The following is an 11,533-nucleotide window of genomic DNA, read 5'->3' as shown; positions in this document are numbered from 1 at the left end:
TCAAAAATGCATACAGGAGCTTCTAGGGCCTTTGAAGTGGAAGCTGATAGATCCAATGTCTCTCGCAGTGTTGGTGCTTGTGATACAGTTACCAGTGTTGTGCATGCACACATTGCTCATGCCCATGCTAATTGCACCCAGTCATTTTGTATCCTCTCCTCTTTCTGGTGATGATACTGGTGGCACTGATGGTAAAGTAAACCAATGAAAATAAAAGAACCTTTCAAGTGCAATGGAGCAGAGAGACCCCCAAGCTCTTTCTAGTCCAGGCAATGAGACAGGAAGCTCCTGCTTTGGAGAACTGGGTGGCAAAGAGTCCATCCTGGAGGTAAAGCAGGGAAGGTGAGTAAGACCAGGTTTTTAAAAGTGCTTGTACACAAGCTGAGCATTTTTTTCTTAGTCACAGTTGTTTAATGCAGTAATTCAAGTATGTCAGTGTCCAAACCAAGCTCTATAGTTAATGCCTGAGGCCTACTCAGGAATGATAAAGATGAAAGACCCATTTCTCTGAGCACATTGTGTAGGTGCAACATCCGTCAAACTAGCAGAGCGAGAACTTCCTTTGCGGTTTAAGCCGGAACATCGCAGAGCAAATAATTTTCCTCTCTCAGTTCATGCTGACCCTCTGCCGCTCTCTGTCTCCACTGAGGATTTTGAGACAGGACTAGACGGGTACGCCTCCTAAAGTTCTGTTCCAGGACTCCTGCTTGCTGATCCGAAAACACCTCCACAGGTATCATCTCCAAGTGCTTGTGGGGTCTTTCATTGTTAGGGAATGTAACTGCTGTAGGATTTTTCTCTTCAGACTAACTCAGGAAGTGTGTGTTGATGGGTGATGTTTTCAAAAGTGCCTAAGAACCAGATTGAAATCAGTGGGATTTAGGAGCCTAAATAACTTTTAAAAATCTGGCCCTAAGTGACTTATGAGCATAATTCTTATTGAAAGTCAATGGGACTCTAGCAGGGATGGTCTACCCCCTTTAAGGGCAGTAGGGACTAAAGGTCAACCACCCCCTGTTCTTTGGTATGGCTCTTCAAGGTTTGAGGAGTTTGGAAGGGTCTAGGAAGTGTCAGAGGAAGATACTGGGAAGAAGGAAGCACTCCTGGGGAAACAGTGTTTGGGGAAATCCATAGTTCTTCTGTTCCTTTAAGGGCCCAGGAGCAGAAGCTTTGTAATGCAGTGTGGGGCAAAATTCCCCTTTCTCACAGCCAACTGGGATGAGCCTTGGAGGGAGGGCAGCATATATGCTGCCTGCTCCCTCATGAAAGGCAGACTCTAGCAGGAGGAGGACTGCTGCCCGCTGACCTCTCCAAGCCAACACGTGAAAGGACAGAGTAAAAAGGGGCTAGCTGGGGAGAAGCTGACTGAGAATCATAGAATCATAGAATATCAGGGTTGGAAGGGACCTCAGGAGGTCATCTAGTCCAACCCCCTGCTCAAAGCAGGACCAATCCCCAACTAAATCATCCCAGCCAGGGCTTTCTCAAGCCTGACCTTAAAAACTTCTAAGGAAGGAGATTCCACCATCTCCCTAGGTAACACATTCCAGTGCTTCACCACCCTCCTAGTGAAAAAGTTTTTCCTAATATCCAACCTAAACCTCCCCCACTGCAACTTGAGACCATTACTCCTTGTTCTGTCATCAGCTACCACTGAGAACAGTCTAGATCCACCCTCTTTGGAACCCCCTTTCAGGTAGTTGAAAGCAGCTATCAGATCCCCCCTCATTCTTCTCTTCTGCAGACTAAACAATCCCAGTTCCCTCAGCCTCTCCTAAATCGTATGTTCCAGTGCCCTAAACATTTTTGTTGCCCTCCGCTGGACGTTTTCCAATTTTTTCACATCCTTCTTGTAGTCTTGTAGAACTGCAGCTGGCCTGTATCAGAACCCAGCTCCAGGATGATAGCTGTGGAATCCTCACCTAAGGAGAGCGAGGATTTGAATTTTCACCATGCTTCAGGAAGAAGGGCTGGGGTCTTCTGAACTTGGTGAGAGAACACTTCTCTGAATTAATACCCAGGGCCAGAAGAAAGGTTAAACTCAAGGGGCTAAAGAAGAAGTTTTATATTCTGTAGGAAAGGTTAATAAAGGAGACCCCACAAAGGGGGTATCTACTTGGATTACTTGAGTCTGAGAAAATGATTGCAAGCACCAAGAGAAAGCTGAGTAGCCCACCTGCAGAGCCATGCAGGGCCAGAAGAGGGCATGCTCAAGGGCTGTACCCTGTTACAGGGACTTATGCTCCTAAATTTCTTGGTCTCTCTTGAAAATCCCAACCATTATTTTTATTTAAAAGGATTCCTCTTTATTTCTAACTTTTGTATTTCCCCCCCTCTTAATCTAAGCAGCACAAATGTGGGTTTTGGATGTATGATATTGGTCAATCCATGTAGCTAATAGTTCTGCATGTTTAACTGTGTGTGGTTTTTTTTTGCCATATCCACCATATCTACAACACCACCAAAAATTGGGATATCAAGTTATTAGTAAAGTGTTTAGTACACAATCTGAAGAAAACTTGTTTTTAAAAAATCATTCCAATTTAACTTAGAAATGATCATAAATCCATTGACTGAGAATTTGCTGAGGGGGGCCATAAAAATATGGCTAATGGTAAACACCAGCTTATTTAATCTGGGGTGGGTTTCTAGTGAAGTGCCACTGAGAATCAACAATAGTTCCTCGCCTATTCAAGGTCTGATTAAATCATCTGAAAGAGAATGCAAGCAAAATGTTAATAAAATTTCCATCTCATATTGAATTGGAAGGCATTTGGAGCAGAAGTTAGAGGGTAGAAATATGGACAGGATCCAACAAAATGAAACTGAGACAAATTAGCTATCCCTATTCAATATACAATGGAGAAGCTTATGTTAATAGCCCTAGATATGGACTCATTGAGAGTCTGGGGAGGGGGTTTCAGTGGAAGATCTTAAATTCTAACTTCCCCTGCTGTTCTGCTATTCTGTGAGGTTTTTGGTCTTCAAGGCATGATGCAAGGCTCATCATTTTATTACTTCAGTTTCTTAAGGAGACTCTTAGCCAGGAATGGGGTTAGGTGAGATGTTTTCAGCTTTTCTCCCTTTAATAATGCAATGATTCTTTAAATTAATTAGGGTCCCTGGGTAACATGTTCAAAACATTGAAAATGATTTTTCAATGGGCCATAAGCTTCTAAGTCATTAAAGAGCTTCCGAAAAGGGATTCAGGAAAGCACTTAAGCATGTGACATTCAGGCATAAAACCCACTGCGATTCAGGAGTAAAAAGTAGACACAATTATTTTAGTTACTAAAGTCAGCCTGTACATGTGAAATTCTCTCTTTAGGGAGAAAGTGTCATTTTTACACTGCAATTTGTCAGAATAGAGCTACATGTAAAGTTCTTCAGAATATGGTACCTTAACTTTGCGTTTATATATTTTTCAGCATTTTTAAAACAAAGTTTTGTCTTCATGTACAATTTCTTCATGTTCTAATGTTTTTGTAAAATTTCCATCTTTTGATTTGCAATTTTGTAAATTGTGTTTGTTTGTTTTGCTTAAGTTATTGAAATGCATGAACAGCTTTAATTTCAGTTCAGCTAATTATTTTCTCTTGGAACATTAAATAGAGGTCAGACATTTTAAAGATTATAAGAAATACATCTCTCTGAGCTCCCTGCTCCAATTCTCTGCCTGGCTTCTCTCAACCAACCTATTGTGATATGAAATAGGCCTTGATATTATTTGTCTGCTCTGATGATAAATCAGTAGAGTCTGATTCTTCATGTAACTGCACCAGTTTTATTCTGGTGTAAGTCCATAGGTATCACTGGAGTTACACCAACATGAAACAAGTGTAACAAAGGGGAGAATCAGGCCCACAGATCTGTTGTCAGCCACTTCCATCCACTCAATCAGAGTGTAAACATTATATCCTTTAGCCCACCAGAAATGAGCGAGCAGGAAATAACCTACACCGAACTGAAATTTCACACTCCTACTCAACAGCAAATGTTGCAAAGAGCTGAGAAGACCAAGACCAAAGGTACTGTACATAACAAGCTGCTAACTCTGTACATGCTTTTATTTTACTGTCAAGAGTCAAACCTCTTGGTCCAATAACTTTCCTTAACTTAACCCCAGAATTACAATAAAAAAATCAATAATAATGGGGGAATTCAACTGTCCCCATATTGCCTGGGTATATATCGCTGCAGGACAGGTTGCAGAGATAAAGTTTCTTGAAACCTTAAATGACTGCTTCTTGGAGCAACTAGTCCTGGAGCCCACAAGAGGAGAGGCAATACTTGATTTAGTACTAAATGGAGCATAGAATCTGGTCCAAGAGGTGAATATAGCTGGACCGCTTGGTAATAGTGACCATAATATAATTAAATTTAACATCCCTGTGGTGGGGTAAACACCACTGTGGCCCAACGTTGTAGCATTTAATTTCAGAAAGGGGAACTACACAAAAATGATGTTAGTTAAACAGAAATTAAAAGGTACAGTGCCAAAAGTGAAATCCCTGCAAGCTGCATGGAAACTTTTTAAAGACACCATAATAGAGGCTCAACTTAAATGTATACCCCAAATTAAAAAAATAATAGTAAAAGAACCAAAAAAGAGCCACCATGGCTAAACAACAAAGTAAGAGAAGCAGTGAGAGGCAAAAAGGCATCCTTTAAAAAGTAGAAGTTAAATCCTAGTGAGGAAAATAGAAAGGAGCATAAACTCTGCAGATGAAGCGTAAAAATATAATTAGGAAGGCCAAAAAATAATTTGAAGAACAGCTAGCCAAAGACTCAAAAAGTTATCGCAAAAAAAAATTTAAGTACATCAGAAGCAGAAAGCCTGCGAAACAACCAGTGGGGCCACTGAACAATCGAAATGTTAAAGGAGCAGTCAAGGATGATAAGGTGATTGCGGAGAAATGAGATTTGTTGCATCGGTCTCCATGGTTGAGGATTTGAGGGAGATTCCCAAACCTGAGCAATTCTTTTTAGGTGACAAGTCTGAGGAACTGTCCCAGATTGAGGTGTCATTAGAGGAGGTTTTGGAACAAATTGAAAAACTAAACAGTAATAAGTCACCAGGACCAGATGGCATTCACCCAAGAGTTCTGAAGGAACTCAAATGTGAAATTGCAGGACTACTAACTGTAGTCTGTAACCTATCATTTAAATAAGTTTCTGTACAAAATGACTGGAGGATAGCTAATGTGACGCCAATCTTTAAAAAGGGCTCCAGAGGTGACCCCGGCAATTACAGGCCAGTAAGCCTGACTTCAGTACTGGGCAAACTGGTTGAAAATATAGTAAAGAATAGAATTGTCAGACACATAGAGGATGAATATAATTTGTTGGGGAAGAGTCAACATGGTTTTTGTAAAGGGAAATCATGCCTCACCAATCTACTAGAATTCTTTGAGGGGGTCAACAAGCATGTGGACAAGGGGGATCCAGTGGATATAGTGTATTTAGATTTTCAGAAAGTCTTTGACAAGGTCCCTCACCAAAGGCTCTTAAGCAAAGTAATCACTCATGGGATAAGACTGCAAAGAGCTACAAAAGGATCTCTCAAAACTGGGTGAGTGGGCAACAAAACGGCAGATGAAATTCAATGTTAATAAATGCAAAGTAATGCACACTGGAAAACGTAATCCCAACTATACATATAAAATGATGGAGTCTACATTAGCTGTTATCATTCAAGAAAGAGATCTTGGAGTCATTGTGGATAGTTCTCTGAAAACATCCACTCATTGTGCAGTGGCAGTCAAAAAAGCAAACAGAATGTTGGGAATCATTAAGAAAGGGATAGATAATAAGACAGAAAATATCATACTGCCTCTATATAAATCCATGGTATGCCTACATCTTGAATACAGCATGCAGATGTGGTCACCACATCTCAAAAAAGATATACTGGAACTGGAAAAGGTTCAGAAAAGGGCAACAAAAATGGTTAGGGGTATGGAACGGCTGTCATACGAGGAGAGATTAATGAGACTGGGACTTTTCAGCTTGGAAAAAAAGACAACTAAGGGGGATATGACAGAGGTCTATAAAATTATGACTGGTGTGGAGAAAATTAATAAGGAAGTGTTATTTTCTCCTTCTCATAACCCAAGAACTAGGGGTCATCAAATGAAATTAATAGGCAGCAGGTTTAAAATAAACAAAAGGAAGTATTTTTTCACACAACACACAGCCTGTGGAACTCCTTGCCAGAGGATGTTGTGAACGCCAAGACTATAACTGGGTTCAAAAAAGAACTAGATAAATTCATGGAGGATAGGTCCATCAATGCTATTAGCCAGGATGGACAGGGATTGTGTCCCTAGGCTCTGTTTGCCAGAAGCTGGGAATGGGCAACAAGGAATGGATCACTTGATGATTCCCTGTTCTGTTCATTCCCTCTGGGGCACCTTGCATTGGCCACTGTCGGAAGACAGGATACTGGGCTAGATGGACCTTTGGCCTGACCCAGTATGGCCATTCTTATGTTCTTGTGTTCTTGATATTACATGTCAGTATTCAGGAAGTTTAATGTATTTTCCTCTGATGTACCTGCCAATGGCATGTTACTGAAAGCTGATCATAGCCCAGCATGCAAAATGCAGGAACTAATCATGCATAGGAGGGAGAGGTCACAGACTTGGAAGCTAACAAAGGTGTCTGTCTGCTCTAGTCATTCTCATTTGCCCCCGGCTAAGTATCCAACCAGTCAGTTATTACTGGTCTGGATGAACTTGTTTTCTTTCTTTTCTCTGTAAAAGCCCTCATGTTACAGGTCCAACCACCAACTGTCTGTGGTCAGGAAGAAGCTTCCACAGTGGGCAGGCTATTCTATAACTATCCATTATGTTAAATTCTCTTCTGAAGTAGTCTGTTCTACTCAGAGACAGTGTTCACTTTGCCTGTCTTGGTCTCTTCTCCTTTTGTTAGGTTCTCCCTCTCCATCACCACAGTGGAGGCTCATTGCGGCACTGCCTCTTGGGATCTTTTGCCTGCCTTTGCTGGTAACTCTGGGGATATTAAGCGCTCAGATGTGATACAGTAAACTGCAGGAGTTTACATAAGGAGTTCCACAGTTGTGCATACTCTTATCTGTGTAACTTTGGAAATATACAGTGAAATTTTGAGAGAAATTAGAATCTTCATCTTTTTTCCCCAATCACTGTTTTTTTCACTCTCTTTTCTACCCTCTTTTTTACTTCTGCCTCCCCATCACCCAATCAGGGAAATTAGATATAAAAATTATGTTAATGTTAAAAGTTTAATTACTGAAAAGTTACGGCAGGGAAAAGTTCACTCATTGCATATGCTGTCTAAGACAGAACTCTGTGGTGAGTTTGGGTTACTTTGCACCAAACAAGTGCAAAACAACCTCAAACCCAGTAGATACAGATCCTGGCAGATTCCCTTGCATAATTGGATTCTCAGGTGGTGGTGCAGAAATTCTAGTGACTCCTATGCCACCCACATCCTGGCTTCAGTGGTGTGGGCATAGCTGGGACATCTCTATAACACAATGTCATAAATATAAAGGGAAGGGTAAACCCCTTTAAAATCCCTCCTGGCCAGAGGAAAAATCCTCTCACCTGTAAAGGGTTAAGAAGCTACAGGTAAGCTCGCTGGCACCTGACCAAAATGACCAATGAGGAGACAAGATACTTTCAAAAGCTGGGAGGAGGGAGAGAAACAAAGTGTCTGTCTGTATGCTGCTTTTCCTGGGGATAGAACAGGAATGGAGTCTTAGAACTTTTAGTAAGTAATCTAGCTAGGTATGTATTAGATTATGATTTCTTTAAATGGCTGAGAAAAGAACTGTGCTGAATAGAATGACTATTCCTGTCTGTGTGTCTTTTTTGTAACTTAAGGTTTTGCCTAGAGGGATTCTCTATGTTTTGAATCTAATTACCCTGTAAGGTATCTACCATCCTGATTTTACAGAGGTGATTCCTTTACTTCTATTAAAAGTCTTCTTGTAAGAAAACTGAATGCTTTTTCATTGTTCTCAGATCCAAGGGTTTGGGTCTGTGGTCACCTATGCAAATTGGTGAGGATTTTTACCAAACCTTCCCCAGGAAGTGGGGTGCAAGGATTGGGAGGATTTTAGGGGGAAAGACATATCCAAACTACGTTTCCCAGTAAACCCAGTTAAAGTTTGGTGGTGGCAGTGGAAATCCAGGGTCAAAGGATAAAATTAATTTGTACCTTAGGGAAGTTTTAACCTAAGCTGGTGAAAGTAAGCTTAGAAGGTTTTAATGCAGGTCCCCACATCTGTACCCTAGAGTTCAGAGTGGGGGAGGAACCTTGACACACAACAATCCCTAAATGCTGTAACAGCTTCTTTTGGTAGTTGGCAAATGGCAAAAATTAGAGGCAGCCTGCTCTAATTTATGTTGGGGACCAGCCTGTGCCCTGACAGCCCCATGACCAGAGAAGTAAAAGTAGTTTTTAAATCACCTTTACAGCATCTGTGCTGAGAGGTCTTCAGCTACAGTTCAGGAACTTGGTCATTGAATATTTGGATTACAAGTCATGCAGATAGATTTTTATCTTATTAAAAAATAGTTGCAACGTCAGTGAATCAACATAAGTAGGTAAATCTTAACTTCCTTGTTTCCAAAATTTTGAAGGACAGATCTTCAGGTGGTGTAAAATGTCAAAGCTCCATGGTATTTAAATTTCTAACTTTAACCATTAACATTAAATTAATATAAGCCTTTGCATTTCATAAAAGCTTTAATATTTTTCCAAAGCAAATTTAATATAAGTAGGTATAACTGAAATGTATAGGAAGGCAGTGATAGAGGAATAAATGTGCTTTTCCTGTTCTGTATTAAATAAAATTATGCATATTTCTATCTTCCTAACCATGCAGAAATCTCACATGGGACTGTAGCAGCTGGGGCCCCTCTTCCTCTGGATTTTTTTTGTTCACCTTTGATCCATTTCACTACAATCTCAGCATAACAGGAGAAATTGCATGGTTACTGCATATTCCAATAATTTCAATTGGATTTCTATTTTACCAGAAGAACAAAAAATAATGGAAGAATTTCAGACCTTGTCTCAAGACATGTCCAAATTCCAGTGGTGTGTTCCAAACAGCTGTGAAACATGAACTGTCCTTTCTGAATAACCACCCTCCCCAGAAATATTGGTGTAAAATATCTGTTTTACCTATTCAGATGATCATTGAAATGTCAGCAAAGTCACTCCTGCTGGGGAACTGAGGGGGGGATTTTATGGCCCTCATGGCTCTGGGAATAACTGACAATTCATTCACCCAAATGAAGTGTAGTGAATGGAGAAGGTAAAAAGGATCAGCTCGATATCTCCAGTGAAAGAAAAATAATTGCATACTGTCAATGCCTGTTATTTTAGGGCTGTTAGTTAAGCCTGGTGGAGCCTAGATACAGTTAATTCCACTGTGACACTGGATTCCCTGAATGTCTTTTTGTTTATTGTTTGCCTTTCCTTCCTGTTAGATTTTGCTTCTCCATCTTCCCCATGGCGATATGTTGCAGTGATTCTGGGGATCCTCTGTGTAGTATTGTTGGGAGCTGTGGGGTTCCAGAGTGTCAAACGTAAGTATTTTCAGGAAAAACAAAGAAAAGATTCCAGAGTCTCCAGAAGTTTCAGCAAAGGGGTAAGTGTTGCTGACAAATTTCAGGTGACTTGAGTGATCTCAGATCAGTTCAATTTTTTTTTTCTACCAATATCACTTTTATGAAAGTCTTCCCCAGGCAAATATCTTGCAGGTCTCAGGGTGGCTTGGATGTGGTCTAAAACCATTATCAAATGGCATGATCATGAGCAATGCACTAACAAAATCAATCTATAAAATGTATTTCCTGTTGAAGGAGACAACTGCAGCCTTTGCCCAGAAAACTGGATACAGCATGAGGAGAACTGTTACCACTTTTCTACTGAATGGAAAACTTGGCAAGAGAGTCAAGATTATTGTTCTTCTCGGGGCTCCAGACTTTTGAAGATACACAGCAAAAAAAAACAGGTAGAATTCAATTGTGGGGACTTTTCAGGCTACAAACAGCAGATTAGTCAGACAAGGAGAACAATATTTGATTTCATGTCTGTAGTGTTGCATGGAAGAACCTGGTTTGACTCCATGTTCTGGCATCTCAATTTCCGGGTTGCGCAGGTCTGGGAACACTGCAATTACAGTTCAGCTGGTGCTTAGAAAAGCAGGTCCTCACAATGGTCTGCAATGACTCTCATTAAGTATAAACAGGCACTGTCAGTCCCGTCTCCTCCCCACCCCAAGAGGCCTACTTACTCAGAAAGAGCAGGCGCTAAACGGATAGAGTTAAAAGTCCAAATACTGATGTGAGACTAAGACAATTTTTGATTGTTCCCATACAGGATTTCATAAAGCCTCTAGCATTTTCTTATCACTGGATCGGATTATTCCATAATGGGATCAATGAATCCTGGGTTTGGGAGGATGGCACAGCTCTAACCCTTAACCTGTAAGTCTCTGGCATGCCTAGTTAGGGGCATTAATAACAACTTCTGACTTTGCCAGTACATGCCAGTTAACAGTACATGTATGTTTCATTTCCAGGTTTGCAGAACATCCAGATTTTAATAGCGGTGACTGTGCAGCTTTCAGAATTGGAGAAGCCCACTCCTATGTTTGTACACAATCAAAACCCTATATTTGTGAGCAGAGGGCCACTTAGAGGAAGCCTGTTATACCAGCATAAGAAAGACTGGAGAAAGACACTGAGGCTTCTTCAGTGGCCCTCAGTGCCTCACTGAGGCACAACAATTCATGGAGCTCTTGGTAACTGGAACTTTTATGCTGCCCTTTAACAAGGGGCGGCATGTGCTCCCCTCCTTGGCTGACCATGGACCTGTTTCCTCCCCACCCCTTTTGAGGTGATTAGTGCAGCTAGCTGCTTGAGGAAGAAGCACATCTTGTTATGCGGGGAAGAGCAAGAACTACAATGGCCATTCCCTGCTTGCACACTCATGCAGAAACTGATCAAAAATCTTGTCCATAATAAATCATCTCCATTTTCTGACAGATTTTCTTCCCAGCTGAAAATTACTAGTTGTATATAGATGGTTCTTGTTACCGAGAGATATGCATAGAAGTCGCCATTTTGTGGGTCGGTCTTATTAGTCCTGATTAAACTGACCATATTTTTGTTGTTTAAAAAAGTGTCCTAGTTTTCTATTATAATGCTGTCATAAAGTGGGCTATCTGGGACACGGTGTGGGGAGGAGCATATACAAGACAGTCTGGAGTGGGTGGGGGAAAGAGGATGAAATTAATTATTTTCCTCCAGTAAACTAAATCCAGCTAGCTGCAAGATTCCATAACTTCCTCTGGAGATAGACAGAGATAAGCTTGACATGAACTTTGAACTACTTTTTATTGTTATATTTAAGGAAAAACTTCAGTGATTGGTTATAACAACTTAGGGCCACATAATCTCTTCTGTGCTAGAGAAGTGCAAAAAGATTTTAAAATGTACTACAAAATTGAGCTTTGTAAGTTAATAAATAT

At 40.7% G+C, this 11,533-nt stretch overlaps 1 protein-coding gene across 1 annotated transcript; it reads left to right on the top strand.

Moving 5' to 3' along the window:
* Positions 1 to 232: 232 nt before the first annotated feature.
* LOC140906785 (natural killer cells antigen CD94) lies at positions 233 to 10,700 on the top strand. The gene is made up of 6 exons (XM_073331461.1): positions 233 to 342; positions 3,925 to 4,028; positions 9,486 to 9,584; positions 9,861 to 10,012; positions 10,381 to 10,487; positions 10,583 to 10,700. Exons 1-6 carry the CDS (start codon positions 233 to 235, stop codon positions 10,698 to 10,700), a joined length of 690 nt encoding a protein of 229 aa, XP_073187562.1.
* The last annotated feature ends 833 nt before the right edge of the window (positions 10,701 to 11,533 follow it).

Source organism: Lepidochelys kempii, chromosome 1, assembly GCF_965140285.1.
Source record: "Lepidochelys kempii isolate rLepKem1 chromosome 1, rLepKem1.hap1, whole genome shotgun sequence".
Lineage (NCBI taxonomy): Eukaryota > Metazoa > Chordata > Testudines > Cheloniidae > Lepidochelys > Lepidochelys kempii.
The sequence above is the reverse complement of the archived record's forward strand: the minus strand, read 5'-3'. Positions and strand labels throughout refer to the sequence as shown.

Coding starts and splice junctions, on each gene's coding strand:
- LOC140906785 (XM_073331461.1), top strand. CDS start 233: ATGGAGCAGAGAGACCCCCAAGCTCTTTCTAGTCCAGGCAATGAGACA. Junction 9,585..9,860: donor GGGGTTCCAGAGTGTCAAAC/GTAAGTATTTTC, acceptor TTCCTGTTGAAG/GAGACAACTGCAGCCTTTGC. Junction 10,013..10,380: donor TACACAGCAAAAAAAAACAG/GTAGAATTCAAT, acceptor GTTCCCATACAG/GATTTCATAAAGCCTCTAGC.